At 52.0% G+C, this 17,769-nt stretch overlaps 5 protein-coding genes across 5 annotated transcripts; 3 read left to right on the forward strand and 2 right to left on the reverse strand.

Moving 5' to 3' along the window:
• Positions 1 to 997: 997 nt before the first annotated feature.
• Positions 998 to 1,984, reverse strand: N7481_010771 (NRDE family protein; the record flags this gene model as incomplete). Its single annotated transcript, XM_057269990.1, has 2 exons — positions 998 to 1,864; positions 1,919 to 1,984. 2 exons carry the CDS (start codon positions 1,982 to 1,984, stop codon positions 998 to 1,000), a joined length of 933 nt encoding a protein of 310 aa, XP_057117164.1.
• A 739-nt stretch (positions 1,985 to 2,723) lies between these two features.
• On the forward strand, positions 2,724 to 3,830 carry N7481_010772 (HVA22/TB2/DP1 family protein; the record flags this gene model as incomplete). Its single annotated transcript, XM_057269991.1, has 3 exons — positions 2,724 to 2,752; positions 2,828 to 2,977; positions 3,047 to 3,830. The coding sequence occupies 3 exons, from the start codon at positions 2,724 to 2,726 to the stop codon at positions 3,828 to 3,830; spliced, it is 963 nt and encodes a 320-aa protein (XP_057117165.1).
• Positions 3,831 to 5,215: 1,385 nt separating this feature from the next.
• On the forward strand, positions 5,216 to 10,111 carry N7481_010773 (putative eukaryotic translation initiation factor subunit eIF-4F; the record flags this gene model as incomplete). Its single annotated transcript, XM_057269992.1, is given in 6 exon segments — positions 5,216 to 5,890; positions 6,074 to 6,851; positions 6,871 to 9,311; positions 9,373 to 9,456; positions 9,522 to 9,898; positions 9,964 to 10,111. 6 exon segments carry the CDS (start codon positions 5,216 to 5,218, stop codon positions 10,109 to 10,111), a joined length of 4,503 nt encoding a protein of 1,500 aa, XP_057117166.1.
• Positions 10,112 to 11,472: 1,361 nt separating this feature from the next.
• Positions 11,473 to 13,019, reverse strand: N7481_010774 (universal stress protein; the record flags this gene model as incomplete). Its single annotated transcript, XM_057269993.1, has 3 exons — positions 11,473 to 12,198; positions 12,248 to 12,638; positions 12,694 to 13,019. The coding sequence occupies 3 exons, from the start codon at positions 13,017 to 13,019 to the stop codon at positions 11,473 to 11,475; spliced, it is 1,443 nt and encodes a 480-aa protein (XP_057117167.1).
• A 1,442-nt stretch (positions 13,020 to 14,461) lies between these two features.
• N7481_010775 (uncharacterized protein) lies at positions 14,462 to 14,853 on the forward strand (the record flags this gene model as incomplete). Its single annotated transcript, XM_057269994.1, has 2 exons — positions 14,462 to 14,689; positions 14,737 to 14,853. 2 exons carry the CDS (start codon positions 14,462 to 14,464, stop codon positions 14,851 to 14,853), a joined length of 345 nt encoding a protein of 114 aa, XP_057117168.1.
• Between the last annotated feature and the right edge of the window lie 2,916 nt (positions 14,854 to 17,769).

The following is a 17,769-nucleotide window of genomic DNA, read 5'->3' on the forward strand; positions in this document are numbered from 1 at the left end:
CCCACCAGGCAGGACGACTATACAGGTCCTTAGCTCATTGTGAAAAGGATTTCTGTGGAGACGGCCAATCTGGAACACAGTATTGCCATAGTTTCTCCGTGATGGAGTTCGATAGTCAACCCAGGGTCAGGGGTCAAACAGGGAGCCTAATTGTTTGGGAGCCACTAGTTATGGCACGAACGGTCTGGAACGGTCATTATCTGACTCTAGTGCAATCTAGTTTTATTAGCATACCTGTTATTAAAGACATTGCCTCAGTGACTAAGGCTCATAAGGTACCCGGTCCGTGATGAGATTGGCGTAGAGTGGGGATTCAAAGTGAGGCCCACAGGGCCTCAGGGTCATTTCAAGTGTGTTCTGGAAAGACACTTTGTAGGTGGGATAACCGAAGGAAATTGTTCCGGTATGTTTGTGGACTCGGCCATTCCCAGTTGGGGTTGTGGCCGACGAGTTGAAGCCCCGGGTAGATGAGCGATCCTTAAGGTGAAACCCGGCGGGGCGCTTAGCATGACAGCAGGCGAATGCGCTAACAACACTCGTGGCCCAACTTGTTTCGGGGGGGCAAAGTCAGTACTGTCGATGACCTGGATGTATTCGGGTTTTGAAGAGTGATGAGTGTCAGAAAAAATCATTTGCGACTTCCACTCCATTCTTCAAGTTCGATCTGCAGTTTTGGATTAGTACCTGCGATGTGGCACATCACAGTTACACCCTCAGAGTACTCATTAAAAGGACTCGCCATGGCATGACTGTAACGGCAAATTATCATAAGCCAGAGGTGATATTGCTGTAAGAACCACAATTGTACTCTTCTATGGATTCAGGCTGTAGGATTAATACTAGGTACAGTAACGGCCCCGTATACAGTAGGCGAAGACCATCCCCTCTTTCTCGTGTTTCATGTCTGTCGACACTTTCATGCAATTCATCACTTCATAGCACATCAAAGTCTAGAGTCACGGTAGCCACGCACATCTCTGTCGTGGCCGGCTAATTGCTATGGTTCCACGTGAAATTCGAAGGACCGGTCGCCCTGTCCGATAGGTACGGCATTCACCTTGTCATCGTAGAGAGTTCGCTCGAAGTATCTCACACGGCCATCGGGCCGCGCCAAGAGGATCGTTTGTTTCTGTGTTCCATATGGACCCGAAGAATAGTTTTGATCAAGGGGTCCGCGGGCGGCAGCCTCTTGTTCTGCAGTCTGATCTGGGGTTTCGTCCGACCTAATCACAGGGACGAAAATACTATCTCGGAGAACATTGACGTAATTGTCGAGTGTTTTCTTCACGCCAGGGAGCTGGGGCATGGTGTCGGTACTCAGTACCGCGAGAAGGCGCTCCAATAAGGCTTCTTCGTCTTCTTGGGCCTGTATATGGCCTTCAATGGCTTCTTGCATAAGTCTCTCCCCATTGATAATCTTTGGCCATGATCGGTCATCCACGCTAGTATTACTGAGACCTCGGGTTTGATTCCTCTCACTAGCGACCCAAGTGATGTGATCCATATTGGAAGACCGGTTAGAGACAATGGCCAGTGGTTCATTGATGTGACCACAGATCAGACTAAATCCGCCGACTTGTTTCGCCTCTGGGCTGGCCACCATAGATTGTACAAAGTCGTGGGTCGTCTGATGCTCCTTGGGGGGGCTGGTCAACCAGCTGTTGACGATTCTGCCCCGACTGTATTGCCCAATAGCCTCGATCGCTGTGTCTTCGCGGTAGTTGGTAAGAACTGCTACTTTCCCTTGTTTGGTGACCCCCATCCAAGTGCCGTGGGTAGCCCGTGCTAGGTCGCGTGAGCCGAGGACAAACGAGGATGGCTCCGGCCACCAGTCGGGAGACGAAGTCGGACGGTGAAGGAATTCCTGGATGTTGTTAGCAGTCGGGTCAGATCTTCCAACGCAGACTAGGAGCCATACATCTCGATTGTCAATGACGATGAGGGAATAGGTCGGGTGGAGAGTTGAGATCAAGGCGATGCACATTGTTAATCCCGAAGCGCCACAGGTTCGATGGCTGCGGGGAAACCAGGATGGAATGCGGGGGAGAAGGGGGAGAAGGGGGGATATTGCAAGCACGCCAGATGAGTCTCGCAAGATCAGAGATTGTTGGTTGTAGATTGGAAACAAAATAGTTCAACAGGACCAGGGGAAGCGGAACCGGAGACTTGAAGAAGGAAAGAAAGGGCCCGGGGTCATACAAGAAAGAAGCTTGGGCATCGGGTGATTGGGCCGATTTGGGAGCTCCACAGTCGGTAGATCGCAGTGTCTGGGTCTCTCCAGGTCGATTGAAGATAAAGACAAGGAAATTAATGCGGGATCAACACAAGAAATGTTACATCTTTTGAGGTCTATAGACTAAACCAAAGTGTTGTTGTTCCCCAGGTTCATGGCGTGACGTCAAGAAGAGCCGTTGATCCCGTGCGGGGAGTACTCAGTAGTAAGAAATGCTCAGCTGAGATGGAAGCCTGCGGTGGGCCTTGCTCTTTCTTTCTCCTCTCCCTTCATCTTTTTGAACTAACCCTTCCGCTTGACTCCTCTGTTGGAATTTTCCTTTTCCTTTCTCTCGGCCTCATCAGTTCAGAGATTTTCCATCCGATCTGTTCCCTTCAACCCACCGGCTTAAAAAAGGGCGTGGAGGGGAAGCTTTGTTTTCGATCCTCCACCGCTTCACCGACCCCTCTAAAATCTTTGCGAATAAGACACCTCTCCCACAACGCCCATCATGTTCGGAATCATTGCGGACTTGATGTCGTAAGTAGTTTCCCCTGATTCCCACCTCGATATATTGGAATTGTGCCTTCTAATACCTACTCCCCCTCCTTGCAGCTCCGTCATCACTATCCTCTTCCCTATCTTCGCATCCTACAAGGCTCTCCGCTCCGCCGATCCCTCCCAGCTGGCACCATGGCTGATGTACTGGGTGGTTCTATCTGTCATTCTGTTGGCTGAATCATGGACCGTGTTCATCATTGGGTGGTATGGTTTTTTTCAAGGATTTCTTCGACCAAGAGCTCGTCAAGCTAAAAGGTCATTCTTCACACACAGGTTCCCATTCTATAGCTGGATTCGCCTTTTCTTCATGTGCTATCTCGTCCTCCCACAAACCCAAGGCGCCCGCCTCCTTTACCAAGACTATGTGGATCCGTTCCTGACACATCACGAACGGGAGATTGAGGACCTGATCGGTCATGCCCATGAGCGCGCCAAGGTACTGGGCCTGCAATACTTCTACATGGCCATCGACCTGATTCGGGAGAAAGTGATGGGTCTCCCTCCCCAGCGTCAACCACCCCCACCCCCGTCGGGACCTGCTTCGTATGCGCAATCTTTGTTATCACGATTCAATCTCCCCGCCGCCGCCGCCGCTGCTGCATCCACCTCTGCCGCTTCGAACGATTGGTATTCGGTCCTCAGCTCGACCCTAGGCTCGATTACCTCGACGGGTAAGTCCCGGGAGGCACGAGAGGAGGAGCTGTCGGCCAGCGGAACGCTTCTACAGCGGCAACTACAGAGCATGTCGAGCACGCAAAAGGCCGAATATATCTCTGCGCAGCGCGAGGTACTGGATCATCTGCGGTCGACGTTGATGCGGGAGGAGCAGACGATGGGGCGAGGTGATCGCGAGACGGATGATCTGGCGTACGGAGGACCGCTGAGGAAGGATGCCAGCGACAACTCGTTTGATGTGGTGAATGATGAGGATCTGGGGAACCGTGCGACACGACGAACCAGCGAACGATGGGGCGGTTGGCTTGGAAATGACCATGATTCCTCGGGTTCGTCGAATCCAGACAACGGGGGGCGGAGCACCGGTTATGATCGGTATTAGTATTCGGCAGAAGCCATGGATGCAGGAAAGGTATTGCTCGTGCCGTTGGCAGAAGACAAAATAAATAGAAACCTTGCTCGTATGTTTTTCAAGTGTTCAGAATGAGATGGACTATCAGCATCATCAAGCTTGCTCTAGATACTAGTACTACCTACTGGAGACTACAAGTAAACAAAGACAGGGCCAGCGAATTGACAGGCGAGGGTGGAGGACTAGTAGCAGCCCGAATCAATCCGGTCGGAAGAATCAGGCCTGCATATGGAAAGATCGCGCAGATGCAAGGTAAGGCGGAAGGCGGGCAGTCGATCCTAGGAATGCATGTGGGTATGTATCCCTGTGAGATGGCAGGTATCACAGGGGTACGGAGTAAATGAAGATTAGATGGATCCGAGAGGGGCCCCAAATTCCAATATACTACTATATTTATCCTAAAAAAGAATCAACTATAACAACGAGAATACACATTGTACAAGAAACGGTGGAAAGGCTAGATCCGGGGCTGTGGCAAAGTGTGGGCTTGGGCTGGTGTGGGAGGCGGAAATGGAGAGACTCCACTCGGAGGAACAATGAAGTGACGGATGTATTGAATGAATCAGGTGAATCGAGTCAATATCAGAGTCAGCACGGTGTCATGAATGAGTCAAAAGGGAGGTGATGGTATCTTTTTAGGAAAGGAGGAGTGTCAATAGTTGCGCCGACGACTACTAGACTTAATCCAGCCAAGTCGATGTCATATGGTGGCGGAGAGAATACACATAGTGAAGACTAGAATACTCGAGTACCAGAGTACCAGAGTATCGCAGTACTTCGTACTTCGTACGAACAATACTAACACTTATTACCCCCCTTCAATCTTTCCTGATCTTTTCCCCCTTCCTCACCCTCTGAGGACTCTAGAGTAGCGTGTCTCCTCTTCAGTGAATTTGAGTGAGTTCTGATCCCCCATCGCCTTCTCCTTGATCCTGAGTGTTGTCGTTGTCGCTGCCTCGTCACATCCACAAAACCCTCGCCCCATTTTTTCCCACCGAAACCCAACTTTTTTTTCCCTCGGATTTTTTTTGCCCTTCCCCAAACCCACCCACACACTTTTGTTTCAACCAAACATCGGGGTTCAAACGCGCTACTATCTGCGTTTCTCTCGGGGTCATTTCTTTTTTCTTTTCTTTTCTTTTTGATTTGATTTGATTTGACCGATCATTTTTAACAACTTCCCCATCAAAACCGGTTCTAACCTAATCGGTCTGTGTGTGCAGATTTCTTAGGTTTGGATGTGGCCTTGACGAAAGAGAGCCTCTTCCGTATCTTGACCTCACTTTCACTCTCACTTCTGCAACCACTCCCCCCCCCCCCCCCTCTACGCACCAGACGTGGATACCACCTGTCTAATGACCTCGAACCCTCCTCAGTCGGGCGTTCAACAAGGACAAAGCACCGCTACCTCTGCTTCAAACCCGCCCACCACCACCACCTCTTCCAACACCCCCCTGGCTGCCACTGCTTCGGCACCGGCCAGGTCCTACGCCAACGCAACGAAGAAGTCCGCGACGGACTCAACCGCCGCTCCCGTCACCGTGGGTGGCTCGGCGCAACATGGGAAGTCGACTTCAGCATCTCCTGTGAACGGCAACCCTATGCAAACCCAACAACCCCAGCAGCCCGCCTCGGGTGTGACCATTGTCAATGGCGCCCCAACCGCTCCGGCTGCTGCTACAACTGCTTCCCAGGGTGATCACTCTCGCAAGCCCTCCGTAACCATCACATCTGCTGGTACCTCCGGCTACATGCCCAACGGTGGCTCTGCCAGCCGCCCACAGAGTCTTCAGTTCGGCTTCGCCAACCCTCAAAGCTCGCCTAACATGGGAAATCCCGCCGTTCTCGCCAACAACCAGTCGCAGTCTGGTCTGGGTGCTCCTTCGACAAACCCGCGTGTGACCTCGCCTCAGACTTCTCCTTCGCCCATTCCTCAGCCCGCCTCCAGCGGCGGCCGTCCCCCATCCACCTACCAGGGACAAGGAAACGTTCCCAACTTTGGCAGCTTCGGCGAGTCTGGTGATAACAACGTAAGTTGCATCGTCCCTCGTTTATTTGACTTTTACACTATTGTTCGGTTGAAATGTGGTTGTGCGCAATGTCGCATGGAGACGCGGGACGCGACCGCGCAGAAAAAAAAAAAAATGCTCCTCTCTCTCTCCGAGTCCCCACATTTTAACTTGCTGCTCACATAGATGCGCCCATCCTTACAGGCACCTCTCGGCCCCGGTCCTCAGCACCTCCGACGCGAATCCTCCCAGTCTACCCACAGCGATATGAGCAACCACATGGGCAGCGGCCCCGGGCGTGGCGGATACCCTCACCAAGGCGGACGCGGTCGCGGATACTCTCAGTCGGGTTACCAAGGCCAGATGCCATACTCACCTGGTCCCAACTTCCGCCAGACTCCCAACCAGCCTCGCGGTGGCCCCAACATGGGTCCTCAGTTCCACGGTCCCAACCAGGGACGTCCGTTGGCCCCTTTCCCGAACTCGCCTCATCAAGCAAACCGCAGCCCGGCCCTCGCCAACGCGCACCCAACCACCCCCCAGATGAACCCAGTGCCCATGGCCGGCCAGATGCCTCCCCAGCCGTATGGCGCCTATGGCCAGCACATGGGTCCCCAAACAGTGAGATCCCAGAACCCCTCCCGTTCTTCAAACACCCATAAACCCGCCCGGCGTGGCAGTTATCAAAAACGAGGACAACCCCGTGTCTTCTCGACCAATTTCATTCCCCCAGACCTCCGGCCTGAAGCCGGCAATTGGGAACACTATCTAACATTGGTCAAATCACATCAGGCTCCCTACCCTCCCTACGATCCCAACTACGGCTACTACAACCCCGGATATGGCATGCAACAGCAATACATGCCGCCCTCGCCCCAACCCCGTCCCGGCATGCCTTTCAACCCTCAGGCTGGCTTCTTGCCTGGTCAATATCCCGTTCAGCCGCCGCAGGCCACCCCTCTTTCCCGCACTCTCCTCCCAAGTTTCTACTGACCGTCCAGGCTCGAGCCTTGGCCAGCCAGCTCAGGCTGGCTCCGGTCACGCTCACACTGGCAGCAGATCCTCCAACAGCCCCGCCCCTGCGAAGTCACACTTTGTTCTTCCCTCCAAGAAGAGCGCGATTGTTATCAAGGATCCTGGCAGCGGTGCCGTCAAGACGTTCGACAAGAACCCCGCCTCCCCTGCCCGTGCCACTCCCTCCCCGGTGAAGATTGCTACTCCCACCTCGACCCCTCCCCCACGCACCGCCAGCGCGTCGGATCACAGCCGAACTGAGAGCAAGGCCAGCACCGCCAAGACCGATGAGGAGAAGAAGCAGGAATTGAAAGATGCTGTCCGTCAGAAGATTCAAGAAGATGAGGCCGCGCAGAAGCGTGAGGCCGAGGAGGCCGCTCGCAAGGATACCAAGGAAGCTGAGCCTGCGAAGCCCAAGGAGGAGAGCACTGATCCCTCTGCTGCTCTGGAGAAGCTGAGCTTGAACGACAAGTCTGCCCCGGCTGAAGAGCCCAAGAAGGCCCCTGCCCCTGCTCCTGCCCCTGCTCCCGCCCCTGCTCCCGCTCCCGCTGCCGCTCCCGCCCCTGCTGCTCCTGCCGATGACGATGAGATTGATTTCGATGCCATCGAGCGTGAGATGGCCGAGATTGAGGCTAAGGAACGTGCTGCTGAGGAGGACTACAACCGCAAGAAGCAGGAGAAGAAGGAGGCTGCCGAGCGCAAGGAGCGCGAGGACCTTGAGAACTACGAGAAGAACATGAAGAAGGCCGAGCGCGAGGCTGAGGAGCGCGAGCTCGCTCGTGAAGCCGCTCGTGCCAAGGGCGAGACTGCCACCACCGAGGATGAGTCCGCCCGCAAGGAGAGTGAGGACCTTTTCGCGTCTCTCAAGAAGGGTGGCCTCGCTGCCACCGAGACATCCACCCCTGGTGATAGCGGCGCCGCTACACCTGTTTCGTCGGATATGTCCATGGGACCCCCCGGAAAACCTGCGAGCGCTACCGCTAAGAAGCCCGCTGGGCTGAAGCTTGATACTCCCAAGCCCACCGAGCCTGCTCAACCAAGCGCTGCTATGAAGTCTCTACAGAATGCCCAGTTCTTGAAGGATCTCAGCAAGATCACCTATCCCTCCTCCGTCACTGCCCCTAACCTTGCCCTGAACGCCAGCTCCCCGGTTGGTCGTCAATTCCATTATGACCGTGACTTCCTACTTCAATTCCAGGCCGCATACAAGGACAAGCCGTCCATTGATTGGGATAACCGTATTCGGGAAACTCTTGGAGACCCCTCCGACTCCTCTCGTCCTCAGTCTGCCCGCCCCGGTGCTGGCGGTATGGGTCCCCGCGTTACCTCGCGTGGTGCAATCGGTGGATTCCCAAATACCAATACCATGGGCCAGTTCGGTGCCCCCGGCAGCCGTAACAGCATGCCCCCCGTCAACCCCTCTATCAGCCGCAACGGTGCCTTTGGCGGTTTCCCCCGTCCCGTGGGTATGGGCGCTCCTGGCATGAGCCGCAACAACTCTTCTGGCATGCCCATGTCTCCCCGTGTCGCTTCCAGCAAGGGTGGTCGCAATGCCAGCAAGAAGCACTCCGGAAAGAAGGAGGAAGATCAGAACAAGTCTATGCCTTTGACTGCCGGTATGGATCTCAAGGCTATCCAGACTTCTTCCACTGGTTGGAAGCCTCGTAGCGTCGGTCAGGCTCCTTCCGGTCCTACTCCTGGTGGCAGTGAGGGCTACATGGCTCCGGATGTTGTGCAGCGTAAGGTTAAGGCTGCTCTCAATAAGATGACTCCCGAGAAGTTTGACCGTATCGCTGAGCAAATTTTGGTCATTGTCTCCCAATCCAAGGATGAGTCTGACGGCCGCACTCTCCGTCAAGTCATCCAACTCACCTTCGAGAAGGCTACTGACGAGGCTCACTGGGCCCCCATGTACGCCAAGTTCTGCAAGGCTATGCTTGAGAGCATGAGTTTGGAAATCAAGGATGAGAATATCCGTGATAAGAACGGCAACGTCGTTGCTGGTGGTAACCTGTTCCGCAAGTACCTGCTCAACCGTTGTCAAGAGGAGTTCGAGCGTGGCTGGAAGGTCAACCTGCCCGAGAAGCCCGAGGGTACCAGCGAGGAGGTCGCCATGCTGTCCGATGAGTACTACGTTGCTGCTGCCGCCAAGCGTCGTGGTCTTGGTCTCGTCAAGTTCATTGGTGAGCTCTACAAACTTGGTATGTTGACGGAGCGTATCATGCACGAGTGTGTGAAGAAGCTGGTCGATTACGATGGTATTCCCGATGAGGCCGAGGTTGAGTCTCTGACCAGCCTTCTGCGTACCATTGGTGCCAGCCTGGATGTCTCTGAGAAGGGACACGCCATGATGGATGCTTACTTCGCTCGCATCACCATGATGATGGAGACTGTCGGTCTGCCTAGCCGTCTTAGGTTCATGCTTTTGGTATGTTTCTTCCCCTTGCTTCTCTTAACCGATGATGATGTATTAACTTGCTGTTTTCCAGGATATCATTGATCTGCGTTCCAAGCGCTGGATGTCCAAGGACTCCGACAAGGGTCCCAAGACTATTCAACAGATTCGCGAGGAGGTATGTTCTAGCAAAAAAACCCCCATATTTCTATTGAAGTTGCAAATTTCTAACCCTTTTGATAGGCTGCCCGTGCTCAACAAGAGCAGGAGATGGAGCGTCAGCGCCAGCAGTCTAACCGTGGCGGTGGTGGTGGTGGACGAATGGCCATGGGTCGTGGAGATGTTCGCTACGGTCAACAAGCCCCGCCCCCCGACTATGCTTCCAGCAAGGTCGGTAGTGACGATCTCCGCCGTCTGCGCGCTACTCGCAATCCCAACCAGCCCATGTCTTTCGGTCCCTCCAGCCTGCTTGGATCCCGTAGCAACAGCGGCCGCAAGAACCTGGGCCCTGGTGGCAACCTGGTCCGCGCCAGCGATGACAGTGCTGCTTCGAGCCGCAGCGCCAGCCAAGCCGGAAAGAAGGAGGACAAGGAGGCCTCTTCATCCATGAACGCTTTCAGGTATGTTCAGCCAGATATCAAACCTCACTTTGTTAATGTCCCAATACTAACTTCACCCTCCGCAGTGCCCTCGCTGCCCTGGAAGACAAGGACAACATGGCCACATCACCTCCCTCCAACCCTACCTCCCCCATGCTCACCAAGTCCCAGCCCGCCACCGCTGAGCGCCGGCCATCCAAAACACCGTCCAAGGACGGCGAGAACGCAGCATAGATTCGTTAGGAGTAATGATCAACGCTTTTCCATTTTTCTCTTTTTCCTCGGTTTCCCCAAAAGATTTCCCTTTTCTGTTTTCTTCCTCTTTTCCTTTTCCCCTCCCATTTCTCCTTCTCCATTGTATGTTCATTTGCCTTGCTCCATCCCTGCGCACCCATGCTCTTGAGACCCGTGCCTCAGCTCTATTTCCTCAATGCACTGCACACTCTCAATCAAGTCTCGACAACCCTCCCTCTCCCCCTCCCCCGTTTGCATTTTCCAACAGGGTCGGTCATTTCCCCCGAGACTATGGCATTTGTGTGTTCGCCCCTTTTCCTCTCTTATCTCTTCGAGATTCTTTTATCGGAGAGTTCATTCTGGGTTCTCTCTTTCCCTCTCCATTTTGCTCTTCATCTCCAATCAATCTTCTCCCTATGGTATGGTATGGGAGGGAAAGGGGGCGTGAAGGAAAAGGGAAAGGGGGGGGGGATCTACTATCTTTCGAAATTCGACCGGATCTCGGAAGGACTTGAATGTTCATCTCGAAACCTTCATAGTGTACAATTTTCACATCTTTTTTTTCTCACTCTTCCTCTTCTCTTCTCTTCTCTTCTCTTCCTATTCTCTTCCTATTCTCTTCTCTTCTTTTCCCCTTATTTTCCTCTGATTCTAGCTTTTTATTACTACTATCATGATGATCCCTTTTCTTGGCTACTTTGCTGAGTTTTGGTTGGTTGAGATTGAAAATGGGCTTGGTTGATCCTACCATCGATCGATGGGTGGTAGTTAGTGGTAGGTGTGGTAGGAGCCAGCGCAAAAGCTTGGTTGGTTCAACTTGAAGTTATAGTATAATCCTTCCTCTTGCTGTTAGGTTAGGGTACGTACTAGTAGCAAGAGGGTAGGCTAAAACAGTCGGCAATGATAATTCCTGTTTAAATCATAAACCCAGATCTGGCATTTTCTTTGATTTCTATTCTTAGTAGTAGTAGTAGTAGTAGTCTTTCACCATACTTGGGAACTAGGTTCAGAATTTGTCCCAGCTTCCAACTTGTATGTTTGGGGATCTAGTTATGAAAGGCGTACACTTGTGGAATGGCCATATCGAATGATAGCTTTTCCAAAGTCCCATGGAAAAAAAAATTTATTGATTCTCTAAAGGCAGAGCAGAGAGAGGACTTGAGCTGGGAATAGAATGATAGAATAGGAGTCATTGGCTCGGCGGGGTATTGTGTGCGCTCATGAGGGTATATGGGCCAGGCCATGCAAGGTGGATCTGGATGTGTACGAAGAATGCATAAGGCATGACTGTTAGTTGAGTGGAGTGTGTGGTGATGGGTTTTATCAGGTGTGAGCCAAAGGTGATGATGTATGGGGCCACATTATTGTTCCTGTGGTTCTGTTTTCTCCTGGTCGTTGGAAACCTCGATCACGGGGATGGAAACGCGAGTCTGAGGCAAGGATGTCTCGGGGTCTGAATCTTCTCCATCGGTCTTCTCTGCGGTGGAAGTCCGTGTTATCGAAGATGTGTCATCTGCCGAGTCATATTCAGGTGGTGGTGAACGCGATCGAGCCGGTGGCCCTGGCGACATTGCCCTTTGCGTATCTTCGCTGACATTCACGCTTTCTTCCGAGCTAGCAGGGCTGCCATTCAATGGGCTCTTCATCACCACTGAATCGAGCGAGTATGGAACGGGAGACGGAGAATCAGAGTCGTCTTGGCTGATACTACTGCGGTCTGATACAGACAGAGAGCTGCGGGAGTTCGCGCGGGAATAGGAGGCTGGGAGGCCCAGCGCTTTGGCGACAGCAGCTTCTTCATCGGGTAGCTTGGAGACCTCGCTTTCTGTACTGGCATTGGGGTTGAAAAGGCCACTACCACGCTTTTCGCTCAGCTCGAGGATATGGTTGTAGCTCCGTCGGGTCGGGTCTGCGCGTCGCTTCTTTTTCTTTTTCTCCCGTTTCGGTGATGGACGGACGACAATCACAGGAATGGGCGACTGCTGCAGACAGTATTTGGAGACGGATCCCGGCAAGAGACTCTGCACGCCTTTGAGATTGCGACCTCGTGTTCCGACAACCAGCATGGCAGGCTCATATATACGAATCTGCATTGTGTTAGACATGGTGGATGGTAGGCATACTGAATAGACATACCATGCGCTGTATGATTTCCTCTACTTTTCCGACAGCCAATTCCAAAACTAGACTGATTGCCTTTTCGTTTTGGCTATTCTTCTGCATGACCTGCTCAAACAGCTTCTTAGCCTCCTCGCGGTATTTGCCTTCTTCAATCGCCGCTTCGCTCGCCATGCGCGAGTCTTTCTCTACTGCTCGAAGGCAGACAATCTCGTCACCATCGTCGACCAGTTCATCGATCAGCCATTCTAGCGCAAAGTCGGAGTAGTCGTTCTGGTCTGTGCCGCACAAAAAGGTCCGACTTCGACGGGTACTTTGATATCCTTTATGCTTGTAGTTTAGAGTCAGGGAAAAGTTGGGAGCATCGCGATTGTCAAATGTATCGAATGAAACACCCCGTTCGTATGTTCTATGCCAGGGGTCAGTATTGACAAGGGGACCTTGATCATCAAAGCAGAACGTACTTTGGCGGTGGGGGTGACAACCCGCGCGGAATGGATTGGTGACGTTGTTCCCGGTCTACCTCGTCTTCTTCCTCTTTAATCAAGTGTTCCCCTCCGAAAGATAGCCGTTTTTCCTTGAAGCTCAGCGAGCGGGTAGGGAGTTGGGCTTCCGCGGCGCCCACATTGAACTGAATCGAGCGCCGACGTGGGCTGTGATCGCGTGCCTTTGTATCTTCAAATGAAATGCTGCGAGTGTGACCGGTTTTCTTCGACTGTCGTACGCTTTCGCTTGTACTGGGACGGTCGTCGGACTCGACCGAAGGTTTAGGGGAAGGCGGAGCTGACATCATGCAGCGAGGGGTAGATGAGATCCGGCCGACTGCGAGATGGGGTCCGGATGTCTGTTGTTCTTGGAGAAGAGCGCTCTACGTAGCTCTCTTGTTGAAACTTGGATTGCTGCGCCGATCTGGTGGGAGCCGATTGACCGGGGATCAGGAGGTGTTGATCAGGAGACTGCTCGGTGCTGTGCTTTGTCTGTGCTCTGGGGTCCTGTGGTTTGTGGAGATGGATGGAGATGGTCCCACACGATGCGAATGTCAACACTGGAAGGCAGCTTTGAGTGATATGCTCAGTCATGCACCTCAGCCACGGGAATTTCGCTGTCGATTCCACTCTTGCAAATGCGTGACTCCATGTTTCACAGTAGATTCCAAGGTTTTGCTGGGGATGGAAGGGACGGAGAACTGGCGATGGTGACGCTTGCAGCGAGGGGTCGCCTAATTCCGCAGGCGGTAAGGGGTTATCGATAGGATGCTGGCTCATTCGGGGCCATCATGTACAATTTGTGGTCTGACCAATTAAATCAGAGTATGTCATTGCATACTCCTCGTACAATGTACAACAATTTGGGAAGCGAATATCAATGTAGGGAAGACGCAAATCAGAAAATGATCTTGCTACTAGACATTCCCATGCTGTATCCAATTGTATTGCCGAGTCTGCCTTTTTCAGGTTGCCCGGGGGGTCGTACCTACCTCGTACTTACCAGCGTAGCCAAGACAACACCTCCTGTGTAGGGAAAGCGCGCTCTTGAGCACGATACTAGTAAAAAAACAACTTTTCTTTGGTCCGAGAAAAATTTGTAAACATTCTTGTCCTCCAATACTGGGCCTCTGCCTCTGCCTCTGAAATCCAACTTGAAAGAGTTCTTCGGAAACCAAAGGGAAATCATATTCCCGCCTATTGTAAGTACATCTGATTTCCCTTTGATCTCATTCATCAAAGGCTGATGTATTTACCTGTAGCATCAAAGAAGCTGTCAAGAAACCAGCACCGGAAGGACAAATTGGCCAAATTAACTGCGGAGCAGTAAGCCGCCTGGACCGCCGCGGAAAAGGAGAATGATCCTAAGCATGGGCACGTAGCCCTTGTCCTGGCTCATACCGTCATCGTGATTATGGCGGTATCTCAAAACATGTCACAGGCCAGAGTCACGGTGGGCCCGTGATTGCCAATGGGGGTGGTGCCCCTGTTGTAGGTAAAACCTACAACATTTTAGTTGGTTCTCTGGCACACCTGGCAAGTCATCTCACTTATGAATACACGATGGATGTATGTCTGACAGAATCATAGCCAGGCGGTTGCTTGACCGAAACACACACCCAACGAGCAGGAATCTCTGGAAATATATCTGTGATGGACGATGCGGAAATGAGAACTGCCGACAAGAGTTCCCGACCACTTATGCTCGAGACAGCCATTAGAACCGACATCCTGTCACGAAGCCCGCATGCAAGTATTGCGGACAAAACTTCACACGAACCGACCTGGCCGTCCGCGCAAGCGTATCCCTAGTGGCGCATGGGAGGCTAAGGGGGCCCTCGATGTTTCGTATGGCGATCATTTGACTTATGAGCGTGTGGTCAAGGATGAAGTGCTGGTTCAAAGAATGCCCGCTATTATAACCGATCCGGAAACACTGGTGCGCTATTCGCCAGCCAAGGACATCCCTTTAAGGGTAAGGTTGTCTGCCGATGGAAAGGATGTGATGTCCGAACGGTATAGAGTGCACCCGCAAAACTTCGAATGCACTATATCGAAGCCCACGTTTACAATTACACCTTCCACAGCGGGAGGCTATCCGAGGCTCTTCAAGCAGACCATGACCAGGGGCTTTTGTAGCTCGCGCTGAAGGCCAGGGTGCTCCTGATAGCGAAGCTGGCGAAGCTGGCGAAAATATATGGCCCATTGACCGATGAAGGGCCTGTTTGCTTTTATATTTATACAGAGAAAGACATGTTCGATGCCTTTGGCATGGTTAAGACAGCAAATGTAGGAAGTCACAGATTCAGACAATGACCAACTAGTTTCATGAGCAAGAACCGCGTCCGAGAAAATACAAGACGCAAACCAGAAATGCCATGGCTTTACAACGCGCCGCGAGCACTCTCAACACCGGTATTCAGAGTTCGTCCCTTTGAAATGTTTCTTTCTCAGTAAGGGAGACTATAAAGCGCATATGCTCGAAGGGACCTGCAATGAGCGCAGTGTACAATCGCGACAAAATACTTGCCTTTTCTCTTAAGTCATACACCTTGCCCACTCTGAGTAAGTATCCACTAGACGCAATTTGACAGTTCATGTGCGCGTCAATGCTGACCCGAGTTTAACAGTTTCTCTGTCGATATTACTCGCACTGGCCATGATGGGCACCACCGCAGATACCACCAACAATGGCTCAACAGAGCCGGGGCCTTACCCCTCCCTCCTTCTCCTCGTCCTCCTTCTATTCTTTCTTTCTTTTCTTCCTCTTCCTCCCCGTCTTGGCAACTATGTATTTCTTTATGCGAATGGGCTTGGTTTGCATTCGCGGGGCGATATGCCTGGGGCTGCATTCTCGGGCAGTATGGATTTCTTCGTGCCTCGATCCATTGGCATCGCGAGACTATGCAGAATTCTTCTGACAGCTGTCTCCAGCAAATCAGACAGCTTGAAGTACGCGGTGCATAACTCTTTGGAGCAGCACGCTAGATAAATTTTTGAAAGGCGTATAATGTCAACGGATAACACCCCTGTATGTATCCAGATGCCGGGGATGACCTGACAGCCCCAGACCCAACAAACCTACATCCTGAACTGTAAACTCTCGGTTTCTTGGATTATAATTCTGTACGGTGCTTGTTTAGTCTTTTGTGAGTGTTTGATGTGAGGGATTCATTTGTACAACATATGTAGGGTACAGGGATCACCTGATCTCTGCCTTCCCAAGGGAACAAGTAGCTACCTGGGATGAAATAGATTGGCCAATCCATTCTATCTTAGGTAGCTACGGAGTACTAGTCTGCCATTAGAAGGCGGTCGATAAAGAAGGGCAATCGGAGGTTTCAAACTTTTGCACCACTGTAGTACCCAGCAAAATAGTTACAAGAGCGCAATTAAGTTCGGTTTCAACCTGAAGTTCTCGCACTCGCCAATGAGCATAGGCCTCCTCAACCAGATCCGGAAATTAAATCCAGTAGAACGACTCAAAAAGTAGTTCTTCAAGCTGCAGATGTACAGAGCTATTCTGTACTACGTACGGAGTACGGAGGACAGAGTACCTGCACACATGTCAAAGCAGCGAGTACCATGGTAGCACGCCATCAACGTCCGAGTCAAAGGGAGAATAAGTTTGCAGATCGCCGATCACAAATCCCGACTTTTCCCTTATCCTCCAGGGCTTATTCTTTGTGTTCTCTTCTTTCGGGGAGCACTGTCAGGTTTCCTAACTGCCCCTATCGCAGAAACACGGACCTTCTCTTACGGCTTGGATATACCACGCCGTATCTACTCGCATGTAACCAATAGCCTCCGTGCACCTTGTGGCAGTGAGGATCTGTCGGCCTTACGGCGCCCCAGCGGAGAACCGTCTGTACGGAGTAGATGTTACTAGTACTAGTACTCCGTGCAAGCACTGTGACTACTATGACTATGACCCCGTCCCTCGTCAATCACCTTGGCATTGACAATAATTGAGTGCCGACATGCGCTCATCCCAACATGGTCTGCATGCATCGGTACACCGTACTTCGCAGGTCGCTACACATAACTATTCTCCGTAACCAATTCCCAGCCTCTTTGTGTCCTATCTATCCTGTTCTGTCCTCCGCATTCCTCCTCACATCATGTCCGCGACCACCTGACCTTGACCTTGACCTTGACCTTGGCCTGACCCTGACCCGCCCCACTAATTCATTTCCCCCTAAACAAACTCTTCACGACACTAGCATCCGTAGCGGACCGACTATGCCGACTTAGCCGCGATGATCGGAGACTATTGACCCCCCCCTTGACGTGGATCTATCCACCAGCGGTGAGGAATGCGCCAACACCGCGTTATCTGGTTGGGCAGACCAGCAGGAGCCAACAGCCAGCAACCTACACTAGATCCACTAGGGCAATGCAGTCCGATCGACATCGATGGGTCACATGCACCGTTGAACCGGTGTGGTTGGCAGTTGGGGCATTGAGGGCAGTTGGGGCCAATGAGTTGGAAAAGGAGGAACTCTTGAACGAACTACGAATGTCGGTGGAATGCAAGACAGGCCCCGATTTAAACTGGTGTTTTACTAGGAGAGAGTGTGTTCTGTAGTATAATCTTTGTATTTTTTGTTTCTATGTACTTCGCACAGATCAGATGTGCCCGGTCGGGATTCAAATTCCATGTCCCTGTAAACCGTCTCAAAACCATACCCCTCTTCTGTTCGTGCGCTGCACTTGGGAGGGGGAGGGAGATCTGGTTCCCAATTTCCAGTGGGTAGTCCAAAAAAATATGAGATAAAGAAAAGATAGCAACAGATGGGACTATCGGTGTAGTCGTGAGATGAGATGTTCTGACTCCACTGGAGTCGAATGTATGTATGATGGTCCATTAATGCGGCCATTCCAAAACGCCGTGGTAGAAGAAAGAGGAGATGGTGTAATAAATAATAAGAGGTGTTGCTGAAAAGGATTCGCTTCGTCGTTCAAGCCATCAGGGTATCATAAATAGTTTCAAATCAAAAGCAAGAGTTCGTGGTATACAAGAGCAGAAACAAGATGCGTCATAGTCGGGCGAGA

The sequence above is a fragment of the Penicillium waksmanii genome (assembly GCF_028829765.1).
Source record: "Penicillium waksmanii strain IBT 27052 chromosome Unknown utg000009l:1.0-4314994.0:1.0-4318279.0, whole genome shotgun sequence".
In the NCBI taxonomy this organism is placed as follows: domain Eukaryota; kingdom Fungi; phylum Ascomycota; class Eurotiomycetes; order Eurotiales; family Aspergillaceae; genus Penicillium; species Penicillium waksmanii.